The sequence below is a fragment of the Equus asinus genome, chromosome 5, assembly GCF_041296235.1.
Source record: "Equus asinus isolate D_3611 breed Donkey chromosome 5, EquAss-T2T_v2, whole genome shotgun sequence".
Lineage (NCBI taxonomy): Eukaryota > Metazoa > Chordata > Mammalia > Perissodactyla > Equidae > Equus > Equus asinus.
Genome location: NC_091794.1, coordinates 72,256,822 through 72,272,256, shown reverse-complemented (window position 1 = coordinate 72,272,256; position 15,435 = coordinate 72,256,822). Strand labels below are relative to the sequence as shown.

Genomic DNA, 15,435 nt, shown 5'->3' with positions numbered 1-15,435 from the left:
GTCGAGACCTGATGGAAGAGAAAGAGTGACCCCTTTTTAAAGATCAGACGCTTAAGGGGCAGGGAGGACAGGAGATTCTCCCAGTGTGAGACTGTGGCTAAATGACCAACTCCGAAGGCTCCCCCTCTTGCAGGGTGTTTACACAGTAGTGGCGTGGGCACAGCTCTGATCTGTGGTCAGTGGTCCTTGTATCCACAAGCCCACCCCAGGCAAAAATTACCCCCCTGGTCTCACCTGTCATCACTCACCGCTGACCAGTCCCCTTTCTGGACCATCTCTGTTAAATAAGGGAGTTCAATTAAAATAAACTCCAAGGCTTTCTAAGGTAAACCAGTGTGAGATAACGAAAGGGACATAAGCTCTGGAATCAGAGAGGTCTGTGTTCAAATACAACTTCCACTGTTTGCTAGCTATGTAATCGAATTTCTCTTGATGACACAGATTGCTCATCTGTAAAATGGTGATGAGAATTATGTCATTGACTCTTTAAGAGAGTTCAATTAAATGTATGTATGTAGATAAGTATGTAAATGTATGTAAAATAAGTGGTGCGTGATAGGATGTTCAATAACAGCTACTTTAAGGGATCTGACAGCTCTTGTAACTATATCTGACATTATGCTTGCCAGTGATCTCCCCCTTCAAATACATGCCCACGGAAGCGAAGAACAGTTGCTACTTGTTTAGAATCTGTAAAATAAGTCAGGCTGCCTTTCTGATGTTGGAAGAACAGCTCCTATTTCCTCTTTCTCGGAGGGCTTGCAAAGAAGGGCAGCTAAGGCTGCCCAGTGATCCTTTGCAAAGGTTCAGTCTCTTTCTCCCCCTTGTGCTCAAAATGGGAACTGCATTCTCTCAGGACTGACTTGTAGCCACTGTACTGAAATCAGCCCAAGTGTTAAGGGCTGAAAGGAAGGGAACTAACATTTGGGAAGCACCTATTACATCCCAGGGACCTTCTGAAGCGCCTTGCATACACCATCTCATGTCTCTCATCATAACTTGACAAGAGGAAACTGAAGCTCAGCAAGGTTAAGTGACATTTCCAAGTATTCATGGAAAATAAGAGACATGGCAGACCCAAAAAAGGAAAGGACTGGAAAAGTTAGTGATGTGTATTGCATGATAGGATAAAATCCAACATCCATAGCAAACCCGATCAGGTTCTTTTCCCTCCAGCTTTATCTCCCACCACTAACCCCCTTGGTCCTTGTTCTCTGGCCACGCAGAACGACTTAGGGTTCCCAGAAACTGCATTTTACCTCGAGGGTTTTACATAGCCCTTTGTCTCTACCTTGAGTGCCTTCCTGAACACCTCTCCTTTATCTAGAAAACTCCTTCCTGCTCATCCTGCCGTCCATCCCATTCTTCGTACTTGGGGAGGCTTTAATCACTCCCTCCATTGTACTACTTCTGGGATTTAGGATTGCAGTGGGTAGACGATGACTAGAGGAAAAGCTTCAGCCCCAGGAAATTAACACTGCCCAGGGTTTCATTCAACTTTTCATTTACGGTGTACAGGCGTGGCTGCAGGTACTGAGCTCTAGAAATACAATAATGAGCAAAACAGATACCATCCCTATACTCACAGAACTTACGTTCTGACGAGGAAATCAGACGTCAAACAAATAATCACATCAATAATTCATTACCATTTGATCGTTGTTTTGAAGGAAAAACAGTGGAGAAATAAAAGAAAAGGCTGTTTTGGTGGCATGATCAGGGAAGGTTTCACAAAATGACGTTTAGATGGGATTTCTGAAGAATGAATTAGGCAAAAATATGGGGAAAGACACTCCAAGTAAAGGGAACAGCATGTGTAAAGGCCATGAGGAACTTTGAAAAACGGAAAGAACACACAAATGGGGCTGGAATATGTGATAGAATGAGAGAATAACATGCAAAGAAGCTGGAGAGAGACTAGGGGCCAAATCACACCATCCATTTAAACAATATTATTGATGTTGGACTTTATCCTGAGTGTAATGGAGGAGAGACAATGAAGAGTTTCAAGCAGGGAAATGATAGAACCAGAATTATATTATCAAGAGAGCAGTCCCTGTGGAGAACATTTGGAGAGAGGGGCAAGGATGGATGCAAGGAAAGCACCTAAACAGCTATTCATTTACTTAGCCGTCTCATTAATATTTATTGAATACCCACTACATGCCAGATTCTATACGAGACTTTGAGGATATGGCAGCGAACAAGATAGATAAAAGTCCTGCCTTCTTACACTGCAAAAGTCTAGGCGACAAATGCTAGTGGTTTAGACCATGGTGGTGATGACAGGGCTGGAGAAGAGTGTATTTGTTGCCTGGACTGCCATAACCCAGTACCACAGACTAGGTGACTTCAACAACAGGAATGTGTTTTCTCACAGTTCTGGAGGCTAGAAATCTGGGATGAGGTTTCTCAAGGCCTCGCCCCTTATCTTGTAGACGACCACCTTCTCCCTGTGTCTGCACGTGGTCTTCCTTCTGTCTGTGTCCTAATCTCTTCCTGTGAGGACATCAGTCATATTTGACTAGGGGCGACCCATGTGACCTCATTTTAACTTATTTACCTCTTTAAAGGCCCTATCTCCAAATACAGTCACATTCTGAGGTTCTGGGGGTTAGGACTTCAAAATATTAACTGAACGGGCAGGGAGGCACAATTCAGCCCATAACAAGGAGTGGATGGATAAAAAAAAATATTTAGGAGAGAGAATGAACAGTAATTGATGATTAAGGGGTAAGAGAGAAAGAGATGTCAAGGATGGGTCTCAGGTTTCTGACTGTAAAACAATGGAGGGTGGTGCTATTTACTTATTTGATGGGGAACACTGTAGGAAAGTTCACTGTTAGGCCCACCAGGATCCATTTCCTCTTTTTCAGTAGCTGTAGTCCTTTGGGGGTCCTAAATGAATGTACCAAAATACAGTTGTAGGGGCCGGCCCTGTGGCCAAGTGGCTAAGTTCGCGCGCTCTGCTTCAGCAGCCGGGGGTTTCGTGGGTTCAGGTCCTGGATGTGGACATGGCACTGCTCATCAGGCCATGCTGAGGTGGCATCCCACATGGCACAACCAGAGGCTCTCACAACTACAATATACAACTATGTACTGGGGCTTTTGGGAGAAGAAAATGAAAAAAAGAATACAGTTGTTTGACCAACAGCATATCAGAATATTTATTGGCACATGATAACAAATATGCATAGGGGGTTGGATCAAGCATTATCCATGCAAGTCTGAATTAGAAAGAGAACTTTCAAAAATGTTTCTCTCAGCCAAACTTCCCTCTTTCACTTCCCAATCCCACATCTCCTCCCATTACCTTAATGGGAGCCATTTAGGCTGAGTTGTGAAGGCAGAAGGCAGGGTGCAACAGGTAGAAGGTTGAATAGAGAATGAGGTAAGGAGAGGCTGACAGCATGGGTCAGGCTGGAGAGACACATAAAGTCCACGGATGGTTTGTTTTTAGATGAGAAATACCAGTGCTTGTTTAAGTTTGTTTAGGAATTATCCAATAGAGTTAGAGAGGTTAATGATATAAAAGAGAGAGAAAGGAACATTTATGGTTAAAAAAACTCCCTAACTTGAGGACAAGGAGGGGATGGCTCCAAAGCTTAATGGAAGGGTCAGCCTCTGATAAGTAGGGGCCATCTCCTCCCCTGAACAAGGGGAAAGGAGGAGAGGATGTGGCAGACGTAGGGGAGGTCTGTAGATTTACCAGTGGGAAGCTGAGGGAGTTACATCAGAAGGGCTGTATAAGATCAAAGTGCAGTGGAGATGTTGCCCCATTAGCTTCAAAGGATAAATAGGTGGTTGTGGTCAGAGAATGGAATTCTGAATTTGAGATTTCAAAGGTAGAACAGTTTTGAGTGATAACAAGATGAGACCATTGGAGCAGGTGGCTGAGATAGAGTGGAGGTCATTGGTGACGAAGAAGTCAAATAAACGAGAGGCCAAGATGTTAGATGATGTTTTTCATGGTGTTTCATGGCAAGTAATGGGAAGCAGAGCTTCAGACGGCTTAAATATAAGGGAATGTTAGCTCACATATCTCATAGTCCCAAAACAAAGTGGGGTCCTAGGCTGACTTAATTCACAGCCTCCAACCATATTTCGCCGCAGTTTTCTCAGTATTTCCGCCTCCGTGTGTCAGCTTCACACAGTCTGGTAGCAAGTAAAAATTTCTTTCCTGTGAGACCTCTCAGAATTTCTAAAATATTAATTTGAATTATGAATCATTCCAAGAGATACATTGCTATCCAAACTTATTTTACCACGGAATCCTTTTCAGGAGGGACTAACGTTCCACGGAATGTACTTTGGAAGATGCTGCTATAATCTTGTTAAACAAGAGTTACTGACTACTACATCAGTCACAGTTGGTGGCAAGCCACAGAAATTTACTCTGGCTTACTTAAGAAAGAAAAGAATTTATTAAATAACACTGAATAGATCATAAAATATCCAGGGCAGCTGGTGAACCAGGTTTGGGGGTACATGCTGCAGACATGCTGGGGAAGATACCACTGCTGTTGACACTAAGTCCTAAGCTTGTACTGCCGACACCACTAGCTTCCAACACTGGACACCACCGATGGGCACCACAACCACCACTGCCCCCAGGAACTCAATCTTCCTGCAAATGCGCTTGTCTCAGCTGTAGAAGGCTCAAGAAATTATATCTGATTGGCTGAGCTTAGCTCATGTACCTAGAATCTAGCTGCAAAGAAGGCTGGGAAAGCAATTGTCTGGCATTTCTAACTTCTAAAATGGAAAGGGGGTCTGACTCCCTCCAAAATTTGTATATTGAAGGTTTTCCTGCACCTAAAAGGAGATTTTAATGCAGTAGCCGAAAACAATTTTAAAATATCCACATAATCCACCAATTTCTTTGCCCTCCATGAACTATATCCCTTTTTCCTCATATTTACACTTAAAAAAATTCTAATTAATATAATGTAACTCAAAGTGCAATTACCCATCATCAAAAGTGGTGCAACCTAAAGTCTCGTCATTTGCTACATGCATTACAAATCTAGTGACGACCTTGGAATCACATCTGTATTTACGATATCTTTTTTTTTTTGCCATTTTATTTTATTATTTTGTTTGTATGTGAGGAAGATTGGCCCTGAGCTAACATCTGTTCCCAATCCTCATCTTTTTGCTTGAGGAAGATTGTCACTGAGCTAACGTCTGTGCCCATCTTCCTCTGTTTTACGTGGGATGCCACCACAGCATGGCTCGATGAGCTGTGCTAGGTCCACACCCAGGACCCAAACAGGCAAACCCCAGGCCACCAAGTGGACCTCACAAACTTAATCACTATACCACCAGGAGGCCCCTATGATATCATAATTAAGAAGTTCACCACTATAACCAGGAAGATTCCATTGTGAACAATAGAAACCATTCTAGCTTTTTTATTTATTTATTTTTTTGGTGAGGAAGATTGTCCCTGAGCCAACATCTGTGCCAATCTTCCTCTACATTGTATGTGGGTCACTGCCACAGCATGGCATGACAAGCACCCGGGATCAGAACCTGTGAACCCTGGGCCACTGAAGTGGAGCATGCAAACTTAACCACTATGGCACCATCATGGCCCCTTTTCCAGCTATTTTAATCAGAAAGCATTTAATACAGGGAATTAGGTACCAAAAAAAGACTAAAGGAACAGCTGCTGATCTGGGTCTCAATGAATGACCCCCAGAACAACATTACAGACTGTTCTGACAGGGAAAATGAAAGCTTTACATCAATCGGGAAGGTGGAAAATCAGTAATCTGCTCTCCCCAGTCCTGGTACCAGGTCATACCATCTTGGCCACCATCTGGGAATAAGGAAGCCATTGTCCTCCTGGAACACAGTGCCATAGCTACAACCTGGGATCAGAAAGCTGCTGCCAGAACTGTTGGCTCCAGAGCCATGCTATACCTGCGAGGTCATGCCAACAAAATGGAGGCCTCACACTCTGGCAGGTCTTCCCCAACGGTTCCCCATTCAGGTCTCATGTGAAAGCATCAATGTAAAGTGAGAGCACTGCTCAGAGTCAAGATTGTGATAGAGCATGATGGTGAGTAAGGTGGCCTGTAAGTCCACAGACAGTGGTACTACAGCAGAAGCTTGGTGGGAGAATATCTAGATTAAGACCCTATTCCAATGAAGTGAAATCACTGCTTCATCCACGATAGAAGGAACCCAGCATAATCAAACTGACACTAGGCGCCTGGCTGCAGCCTCTGGATTGTGGTACCAAGTCCAGAGATTCAGTGTCAGTTGCCACTGCTGGCAAATTAGGCACCCAATGGTGCCAGGTGCCAGGTCAGCCTTGGAGAGGCTGCATCACTGTGAGCAGGAGCCCTGAAGCTGTACTGCTCCTCAAGGCCTAGAGTGGCATGGGAGAACAGCCCAATTTCCTGCCCACTGAAGGGAGTAGAAGTGGCACTGAGGGGCTGATGGACCCTGGAGGGGCCGTGCCAACAGGATAAAGGGGCAGAGTGGGTGGACTGACCACTGGAGGCTGATAGAAAAATAGACATCTCAGCAGATGCCTTCATGGAGGTATGTGCCAGGACCAGGTAGGATGTATTATACCTCAGAAGATGCTAGCATGGGCAATGTCTCCTTTCTGATGTCATGACTCTACAATCCTCTGAGACTTAGATGCCACCCTGGGGAGAAGAAAAGAGAGAAAAAAATCCTAAAGTTGATCGAGTTTAAACCTCAAATACCTGAAAAACCTTGGACCTCACTATGAAAGGTTTCTCGGTCTTAAGGCAGAATGGTGGTTTGAAAAAGAATTGTTATGGGAATACAAAATTACATTCCTTTTTCTGCAACCGTATTAGTAGGCTTGAAAATTTATACCTGTGACAAGTGATTTTCACATATTGAGGTATATGGTTGAGGTGTATGGGGTAACTATTCTGGTTCAAAACTGATTCCACTTGAACTAAAGAAGCCTGACTTACGGCCTATCAAACATACATTGTACGTCCACTTTAACCATTAAAGTAAAGAAGGTACTCTAGTGGGGGCCGGCCCGGTGGCCGACTGGTTAAGTTTGCGTGCTCTGCTTTGGCAGCCCGGGGTTTTGCCGGTTTGGATCCTGGGCACAGACATGGCACTGCTCATCAAGGTATGCTGAGGCGGCATCCCACATGCCACAGCTAGAAGGACCCACAACTAAAAATATACAACTATGTACCGGGGTGGGGGGGGGGGCTTTGGGGAGAAAAAGAAAAAATAAAATCTTTAAAAAAAAAAGACACTCTTTCAAGATAAGAATGCATACCTCTCCCTCCTACAGCAGTAGTCAGTATCGGTCACACCCTATCAGTAACTCCCTTATTAGTCCCTTTCCCAACCAACATCAGGGTTGTGTTGACCTGCTAATTTGCAACTGAACACCTCTGGGAAACTTTGATGAATATGTATCCTGAATGCGTTTAATGTATGCTCTTTGTTCTAAAACTGTATACTATACTGAAAACCATGCTTCTCCGGAATGCTTTTTCCTTTGTTGGAACCACCTTCCCAGGTTACAATCCTCACCCTGGCTCCAGTAAAACTTACTTTATCTCTGTCTCATCTATAGAATGGTTATTGCTACACAGCGTAAGGCATTGATGCTGTCCTTGAGTTTGTTGACTTGACTACAAATTGCATAGTTTGGTACAGTGGTCGTTAAAAACATGGATTCAGGAGTCAAATTGCCCACATTCAAATCCCAGCTCTGAAGCCTACTAGCTTAGGTAAATTACTTACCACTGTGTGCCTCAGTTTCCTTCTCTATAAAGCAGAGATGATGATGATGATGGTAATAGAACCAAATCCATCAGGTTGTTGTTAGGATTAAATGAGTTAATATGACTGGAGGGTTTAGAACAGTTCCTGGCACATAATGCTATACATTTGCATTATCAGGTGAGGAATGTTTGAAATAGTGGTCTTTTTGAATGATCCCTGAAAGAATTCTGGAAAACTATGTACTTTAAAGCTGACAGTTTCAAGTTGACATCTAAGAGCTTCATCATTTAAATAACTGCAGAGCCAGGCCTGATGGCCTAGCGGTTAAAGTTCAGTGCACTCTACCTTGTCAGCCTGTGTTCAGTTCCCAGGCACGGAACACCACCACTCCTCTGCCAGTAGCCATGCTGCGGCGGCGGCTCACATAGAAGAACTAGAAGAACTTACAACTATACACATAGCTATGTACCGGGGTTTGAGGGGAAGAAGAAAAAAAAGGAGGGAGATTGACATGCATGTTAGCATAGGGTGAATCTTCCCCAGGAAGAAATAAATAACTGCAAAGGACATAACCCCTGGCATACTATAAACATTAACATTTAAAAATAAAACTATGTCACTTTTTAAAATGTATCTGCTAGAATCTACGTGCCATAGAAATTTTATACCCACCTTATCTGCTTAAAACTAATACGTGCACAAGCTCTTCTTAACAGTTGGGAATTTTATCTCATTCTGTTTCTCCTTGAGTTTCATTCTTTCACTCTACCCACAGATTTTTAACCTAATGTAATGAATTTATATGCTTAGAAGTCTCTTATTGATCACCACGCCATATTTCTCTACAGTAAAAATCTGTATTTAATTGGAATTAAAATGTTAAAATTCCATTTGACTATAAGTGTCTAAGTTATGTTAGACAAGTTTCACACTCTATTTTACAACCTCTTGATTTTTTCCCCCTTTGGCTGTCGCTGTTGTAACTAGCTACTTTTGGAACTGCATTGCCTTATCTCTTGCTTTTTGCCTCAAGGGCTCTCTGTCATCTCTGTGTGTATGTTAATTTCTCAGGAAATTAACTCCTTTGGGGTAACCCTTGATCAATGGGAGAACCAGTTCAATAGTAAATCCTATTTTGGCTCTCTCTCCTGTGCTTTACTCTTCCCGATCCCCTACTCCTGTTCCCCACAATCTGTTCCTAAAATAGATGACCTGTACAAAAGGCCCTAAAAAGGGGAGCCTAAGTTAAAACATAAGACTTAAAATTTTTCTTCTAAATTCAGTTGTCGTTACAAGGGTTATTAGTATGTCAATCAAAACAACAAACATTACAAATGCTGATAATTATTAAACATAAAAAGTAAAATTTTACTGAAAATGCATCTCTTAGTGATGTGACTTTTTAGAAATGTGATTCATGTTATCTGTGGGAAGAATTTTACTCACGGCTAGAATGAAACAGGATTCAGCATTAACTCTATTTTTTATATCAAAAGTCATTCTCTAAATGTTAAAAACTTAATTCTCAAACAGATTCTGAGCACATGCCAAAATTTTAACCCATTAATGAGAACCAGCAAGATGTCAAAACCAATTTAAAGGAGGATACAAGAAACGTACACACATACTGTCAGTGACCAAAAGGAATCCTGAAATAAGATTGCAAAATCAGAGAAAAAACTAGTTAATGACCTAAAGACAATAAAGCCATAACCTTTGAGGTTCTCTCTCCCTGGGAAGGAAATCATTTGCATCTTATTAGTTTTCTATAAGTTAACATCTAATTCTACATATAGAGTTGTAACACATCTGTACCCTAGTTAATAGTAAGTAAATCAAACTAAGTTGTATTCTCTTGGAAAGTCAGATAACCCTTTAGGCAGGCTTGTTACATCAGTGCTCTACAATGACATTAAACAATTTTTCCTAACACTAGTTATTACTTTTAGAGATATAAGTGCTGAGAAATGTTCACATAAATAATTACATGAGAATAGAAGGAGTTTTGTTATTGCAATGGCATTAAATTCTTTGAACTCTTACTCAGTTATGCCCAAAAATCACAGTGATCTAACATCAAAAATTTTAAATGATAAGTAAGTTGATAATTCAATTAGGTCCTCTTTCAATCACGTTGTAAGCAAAGAGATAGGAAACATCTACCTTGTGAAAGCGTTTGTTACCCACTCATTAGAGTCACTCACTTTCTCAATTTCTGGGAGGTGTACCACAAAGACTTATCAAATACTTGTTAACTATATCTCAGACTTTTTCACTTGCCTCAGAGGTAAATTGCATAACCCAAATTCCTCAGAAAGGGCTAAGAAAATCTTTGCCAATAGAATATACTTTCATGAAGTGCATTTATCTTATCATGTGCTTTAAGTATATTTTAACCAAACACTTGTCTCATTCAATTTATGGGAAAAGTATTAGATATTACCTAAATGGCCAAGTCAGTCTTTATTGTTAAACCAATCAGCCACATCAGACTTTCTTTCAGAAAGACTTCATTTTGGACAGCTGGAATAGTGTTTTAAAATCAAATGTATTGACATATAAATTACATGCAAGAAAATGCTCACATTTAGTTTATTCTTCATGAGTTTTGACAAATGTATGCACCCATGTAACCATCACAATCAACATTTCCCAGACCACAGAAAGTTCCCTCCTGAGTCATTGCAGTTAATTCCCTCACACTCCCACCCCCAATCTCAGGTAACCACTGATTTGATTTCTCAGACTATAGATGAGTTTTGCCTATTCTAACACTTCATATAAATGTACTCTTTTGGGTTGGTCTATCTTTTCACTCAGCACATTTTTGAGTTTCATCCATGTTGTTGCACGTATCAGTAGTTTGTTCTTTTTTATTCTCAGTGGTATTCCTTTGTATGAATACACCACAATTTATCCATTTATTTGCTGATGAACATTTAGGTTGTTCCCAGTTTTTGAATATTATGAATAAAGGTGCTATGAACATTCTTGTACAAGTTTTTGGTTTCTGTGGACCTCTGTTTCATATAACCCACATAGTCTCATAATCCTGGAATTGCTGGGAAGGACATTCAAGATATTTAACCTTATAAAACACTCCCAACTGCTTTCCTAAGTGCTTGGACCATTTTACATTCCTACCAGCAATATACAAGAGTTCCATCTACATCCCCTGCAACACTTGCTATCATCAGTCTTTTTAATTTTAGCAATTTCAGCAGGAGGGAAATGGTATCTCACACTAGTTTTAATCTGCATTTCTCTGTTGCGTAATAATATCACACATTTTCATGTGCTTATTGGCCATTCATATACTTTCTTTTGTGAAATATTTGTTCAAGTCTTTTGCCCAGAGGCAACATTGTAACTCCATTTTTCAATTTAAATAAACATGTTAACATGAATCTCTACGACAACTATCTTAATTCCAAATTCTAATTCTAAGATTAATTTCAAATTCTAAGAGGTGAAGACTTGTCATGAGTTTGTCACCTGGGTGACTTCAGATTTTTTCCTATACTCTCTTAGGAGGATACTCTCTTAGGCATCTCAGGAGAGATGCCTTCTTTAATAGTAAGTGGGGACTGGAAGAAACCAATTTTCATCACTTTCCACTATTTGTAATATGTCTGAATTCAAAACATCTCCAAATGGTGCAAACTGTCCATTTCTAATGTCAGGTTTTGCTCTTGACAGAACTATGCTTAAGATAGAACTATGTACAAGACAAAAAGCCTTTAATCAAGGAAGCTTAGTACTATTTCAGTTTCCCTTTGTTTGGTACCCCAGAAGTTTTTACATAATAGAGCAATACACTATATCAAAATTCAGGGTAAGAGCTATGCCTTTCTTCTGTAAAGTGGGAAAAGGTGAATAGTGAAAAGGGAGGTGGGAATGAACTATCCTGATGACATTTCCTGCAAATTATTTTTTTTAAATTGTGGTTAAATATATATAGCATAGAATTTACCATTTCAACCACTTTTAAGTGTACAGTTCTGTGGCATTAAGTACATTCACATTGTTGTGTAACCATCACCACCGTCCATCTCCAGAACTTTTTCATCTTTCCCAACTGAAATTCTGTACCCATTAAATGCTAATTCCCCATTCTCCCCTCCCCCAGCCCCTGGCAACCACCATTCTATTTTATCTCTATGAATTTGACTGGTACCTCATATAAGTGGAATTATACAATATTTGTCCTTTTGTGACTGGCTTATTTTACTTCATATAACGTCTTCAAGGATCATCCATTTTGTAGCATGTGTCAGAATTTCCTTCCTTTTTCAGGGTGAGTAACATTCCATTATATGTATACACCACATTTTGTTTATGCATTCATCCATTGATGGACACTTGAGTTGCTTCCACCTTTTGCCTTTTGTGAAAAACGCTGCTATGAACACGGTTGTGCAAGTATCTATTTGAGTCCCTGCATTCTTTTTTTAATTTTATTTTTCCTTTTTCTCCTCAAAGCCCCTGGTACATAGTTGTGTGTATATATATAATACATATATATGTACATGTATATATACATATACATAAATATATATAATATATATATATATATTTTAGTTGTGGATCCTTCTAGTTCTGGCATGTGGGATGCCGCCTCAGCATGGCTTGATGAGTGGTGCTAAGTCCGTGCCTAGGATCTGAACCAGCAAAACCCTGGGCCACCAAAGTGGAGCACACGAACTTAACCACTCAGCCACAGGGTTGGCCCCTCAATTCTTTTGAGTATACACCCAGAAATGGAATTGCTGGATCTATGTTTAATTTTTTGAGGAATCCTGAGAAATCAATTTTGGGAAAATGAAGATCTGGATATCAATTCACTAAAGTTTCTGTGCTCGTGTATCTCTTGTAAAGTCTTCACGTACCCCAGATTGAAAACCGTTCTGAGTCACACCTTGGAACATAAAGTCATGCGAGGCAATGTATGGTGGGAAAAGCATGAGTCTGGAGTAAGATAGGGGTGGTCAGAACCCAGTGCTTAGCCTAAAAACTGAGGGCAAGCCACTTCCCTCTCCAAAGTTTCCTTTTCCATAAAATGAGGCTAATAACACCTATCCCATAGGACCATGGATGGGACTTAAAGAGAATGAAAAGAGCCTGCCACAGAGCTTGGCAATTCACTTGAAAGTACACTGTTTTAAGACCTTGGTACACAGGACAGAGGAATAGCCTCTGCCCTAGAGCATGGCGACCTGATCAAAGTCACAGATGTGCAAACAGGTAACTACAATACAATGTGGTGCAGGGTCAACACAGGTGTACTGGGGGAGAGGAGCATTTTATTGCCATAATTAACGTCAGGAAAGTCTCTGGAAGAGGTGGTTCAAAATGTGAAGAATGCGTAAAAAGAAAAGACGTTTTAGGCAGAGGAAGCAAACTTTCTTTGTGTGAACAAAGACACAAGGAATAGAAGAACATGTTGTGAGGGGTGACGAAGCAATCTGGTGTCACCACAACACAAAATGCAAAGACGTGAATGGGAACAAATGACGTTGAAGAAGTAAGCGGCTCCCTAAAAGGCCACGGTAAAGATCTTGACTTTATCCTGTGCCTTGGTTTCCTCATATGCTTCAAACTCTTCTTCTATGAAATGGGGATACTACTACTACCTTTCTCCCAGGGCTGTTGGGACTAGAGGCAAACGAAATGGGATGACACACGTAAAGCACTTAGAAGAATGCCTGGCACATACTGAAGCCCGAATATTTCCTAATGGTAATTCTATTACCTTGAAGGTTTCAAGCAGGGCGGTGACATGGTCACATTTGTGTTTTGGAAAGATCGCTCTGGGGGAAGTAAGGAGGATGGATTGTTGGAGAGAATATGGGAGGCAAGCAGGCAAGTGACGAGGCTGTTGCAATAAATAGTCTAGGAGATAGAGAAGGCCCTATGCTAAAGCAGCGACAGTGCGGATGGAGAGAAATCAGGTATTTAAAAAGCAGAAGAGATGAACTCTGATGTCCATTTGAATGTGGGAGGCGCAGAAGCAGGAGGGGGAGTCCTAGATTTGGGCTCCTACCTTAGGTCCTCAAGGTTAGTTTTCTTCCTGAAGTGACCTCCATCTCTCCCTCTATTCTCCAATAATAAAAAAGCCATCACAATATATTTCCTTTTAAAGTTTTATTAAAGTTTAATGGAACAATTAATATTTTTTTTCATTTTTTAACCCCAGTACAAAAATACAGTTGACAACTTGACAAAAATGGCTCCACCTAGAGCTTGAAGGTTTAAGTTTCTCCAACAGTAACGGGGAAAGCATGCTTCCAGCTGGGGCTGAGTCAAGCACACAGCCACTCCTGCACACACGTCGTGCAAACAGGGAAGCCCAAGCAGGAGAAGAGAAGGGAAGTCGCAGGGATTCAGGAAGAAGCCCAAGATTATTCCCAGGAGAAAAAGAGAAGAAACAGGCTAGTCTCCTTGGTGGGGGTAGAATTACTGATTTACATTTAGGATTTGTGGTTTTAAAGGATAAAGCTATTTCTGCAATTTTAACATTGTAGAAAAGATGCTACTGGTTTCCTTTCACCAAGGTGAGTAAAGCGGGAGGAAATGGAAAAAGATTCAAACACTTAAGTGTGAGGAGTAAACCTCCAAATGGCTCAACTTTTGCGTCAAAAGGTGTCATTCTTTTACATTCAATGACAAACAGACATTTAGGTAAGAGGTGCTAGGAGAAGGAAGTCTGCCACACTCTGCTGGGTCCACGAACATGGAGGCCAGCCTCTGTTAGCAAAACTCTTCCACAGTGAGAGAGCTCCTTCCCATGCAGGCAGGAACAAGGTCTCCTGGTCGGTTTAACTGTTCAGGGCGATTCCTCAATATTTCCTCCCCTGCTGTTTTCCTTCCAGAACACTGACTTTGACCAAAGAAGGGATACATTCATGTTACAACTCATCTTCAAGATGTTTCTCTCTGAAGGCATCACCTGTCAGCCTTTCCTGAGCTTCCTTCATTCCCTGGACCACTGTGAAGTAAGAGTTGGGGTGAAAAGGTATGAAGCAGGTCTTTAATATTTGACATTTAACATCCAATATAGATTTTCATATTTTAGGAGAAATATGAGAGAAGCACAGGATCTGGACTCAAGATCTAATTCTGGATTTTAGCCCTGGAAAGTCATTTACCTCTTTGAATTTGTTTCCTCATCTATACAATGAGATAATACCACTGTTTCACACAAGATTACCATAAAAATTAAATGAGAGAATAGACAATAAAAGTGCTTTATAAACTATGAGGTCCTACAAAAACATCAGTAGTTACTCTGGCTTACCCTCCAGGATTCGAGTTGAACCCCTGTCACGTGACACTAAGGGGGTAGAAAACACCTTCCTCCCATCCCCATCACGTCTTTTGGATGAATGTTGCATTTATTTCATTTTCTGTGGAGGTTACAGGTTACACCAATATGTGAGCGTGTGTGTGTGCTGGGAGGGGGGATGTTCTTCACTGAAGGAGGCGGTCATTTCTAGCATCAGTTATATATGGAAGAAGCCAAGTTCTCAGGCAAAAGAGAAACCTGGAAGGCAGGCCCTAAGCAGATGGGAGATGAAACTTCTTGTCTATCTCAGGGCATTCATCTTGTGGATTTAGACTTCAAGGAGGGCAGCTGTTTTGGTACAGGCTCCCTGTGCAATGGCAGGCCAGAGTTACGTTAAGTCAGAGTCT

At 41.2% G+C, this 15,435-nt stretch overlaps 1 protein-coding gene across 2 annotated transcripts in view; it reads right to left on the bottom strand.

Moving 5' to 3' along the window:
- Window positions 1-15,435, bottom strand: part of TXNDC12 (thioredoxin domain containing 12) — a 40,362-nt gene that overhangs the window by 748 nt on the left and 24,179 nt on the right. The window contains exon 7 of one of the 2 annotated variants that reach the window (XM_044770789.2): window positions 13,873-14,731. The exons of the other annotated variant lie outside the window; for it this stretch is intronic. Coding sequence (XP_044626724.1) covers window positions 14,652-14,731 — 80 coding nt within the window. The 3' untranslated portion in view covers window positions 13,873-14,651. Of the gene's footprint in view, window positions 1-13,872; window positions 14,732-15,435 lie in introns of those variants that run through there. 2 annotated transcript variants of the gene reach the window in all.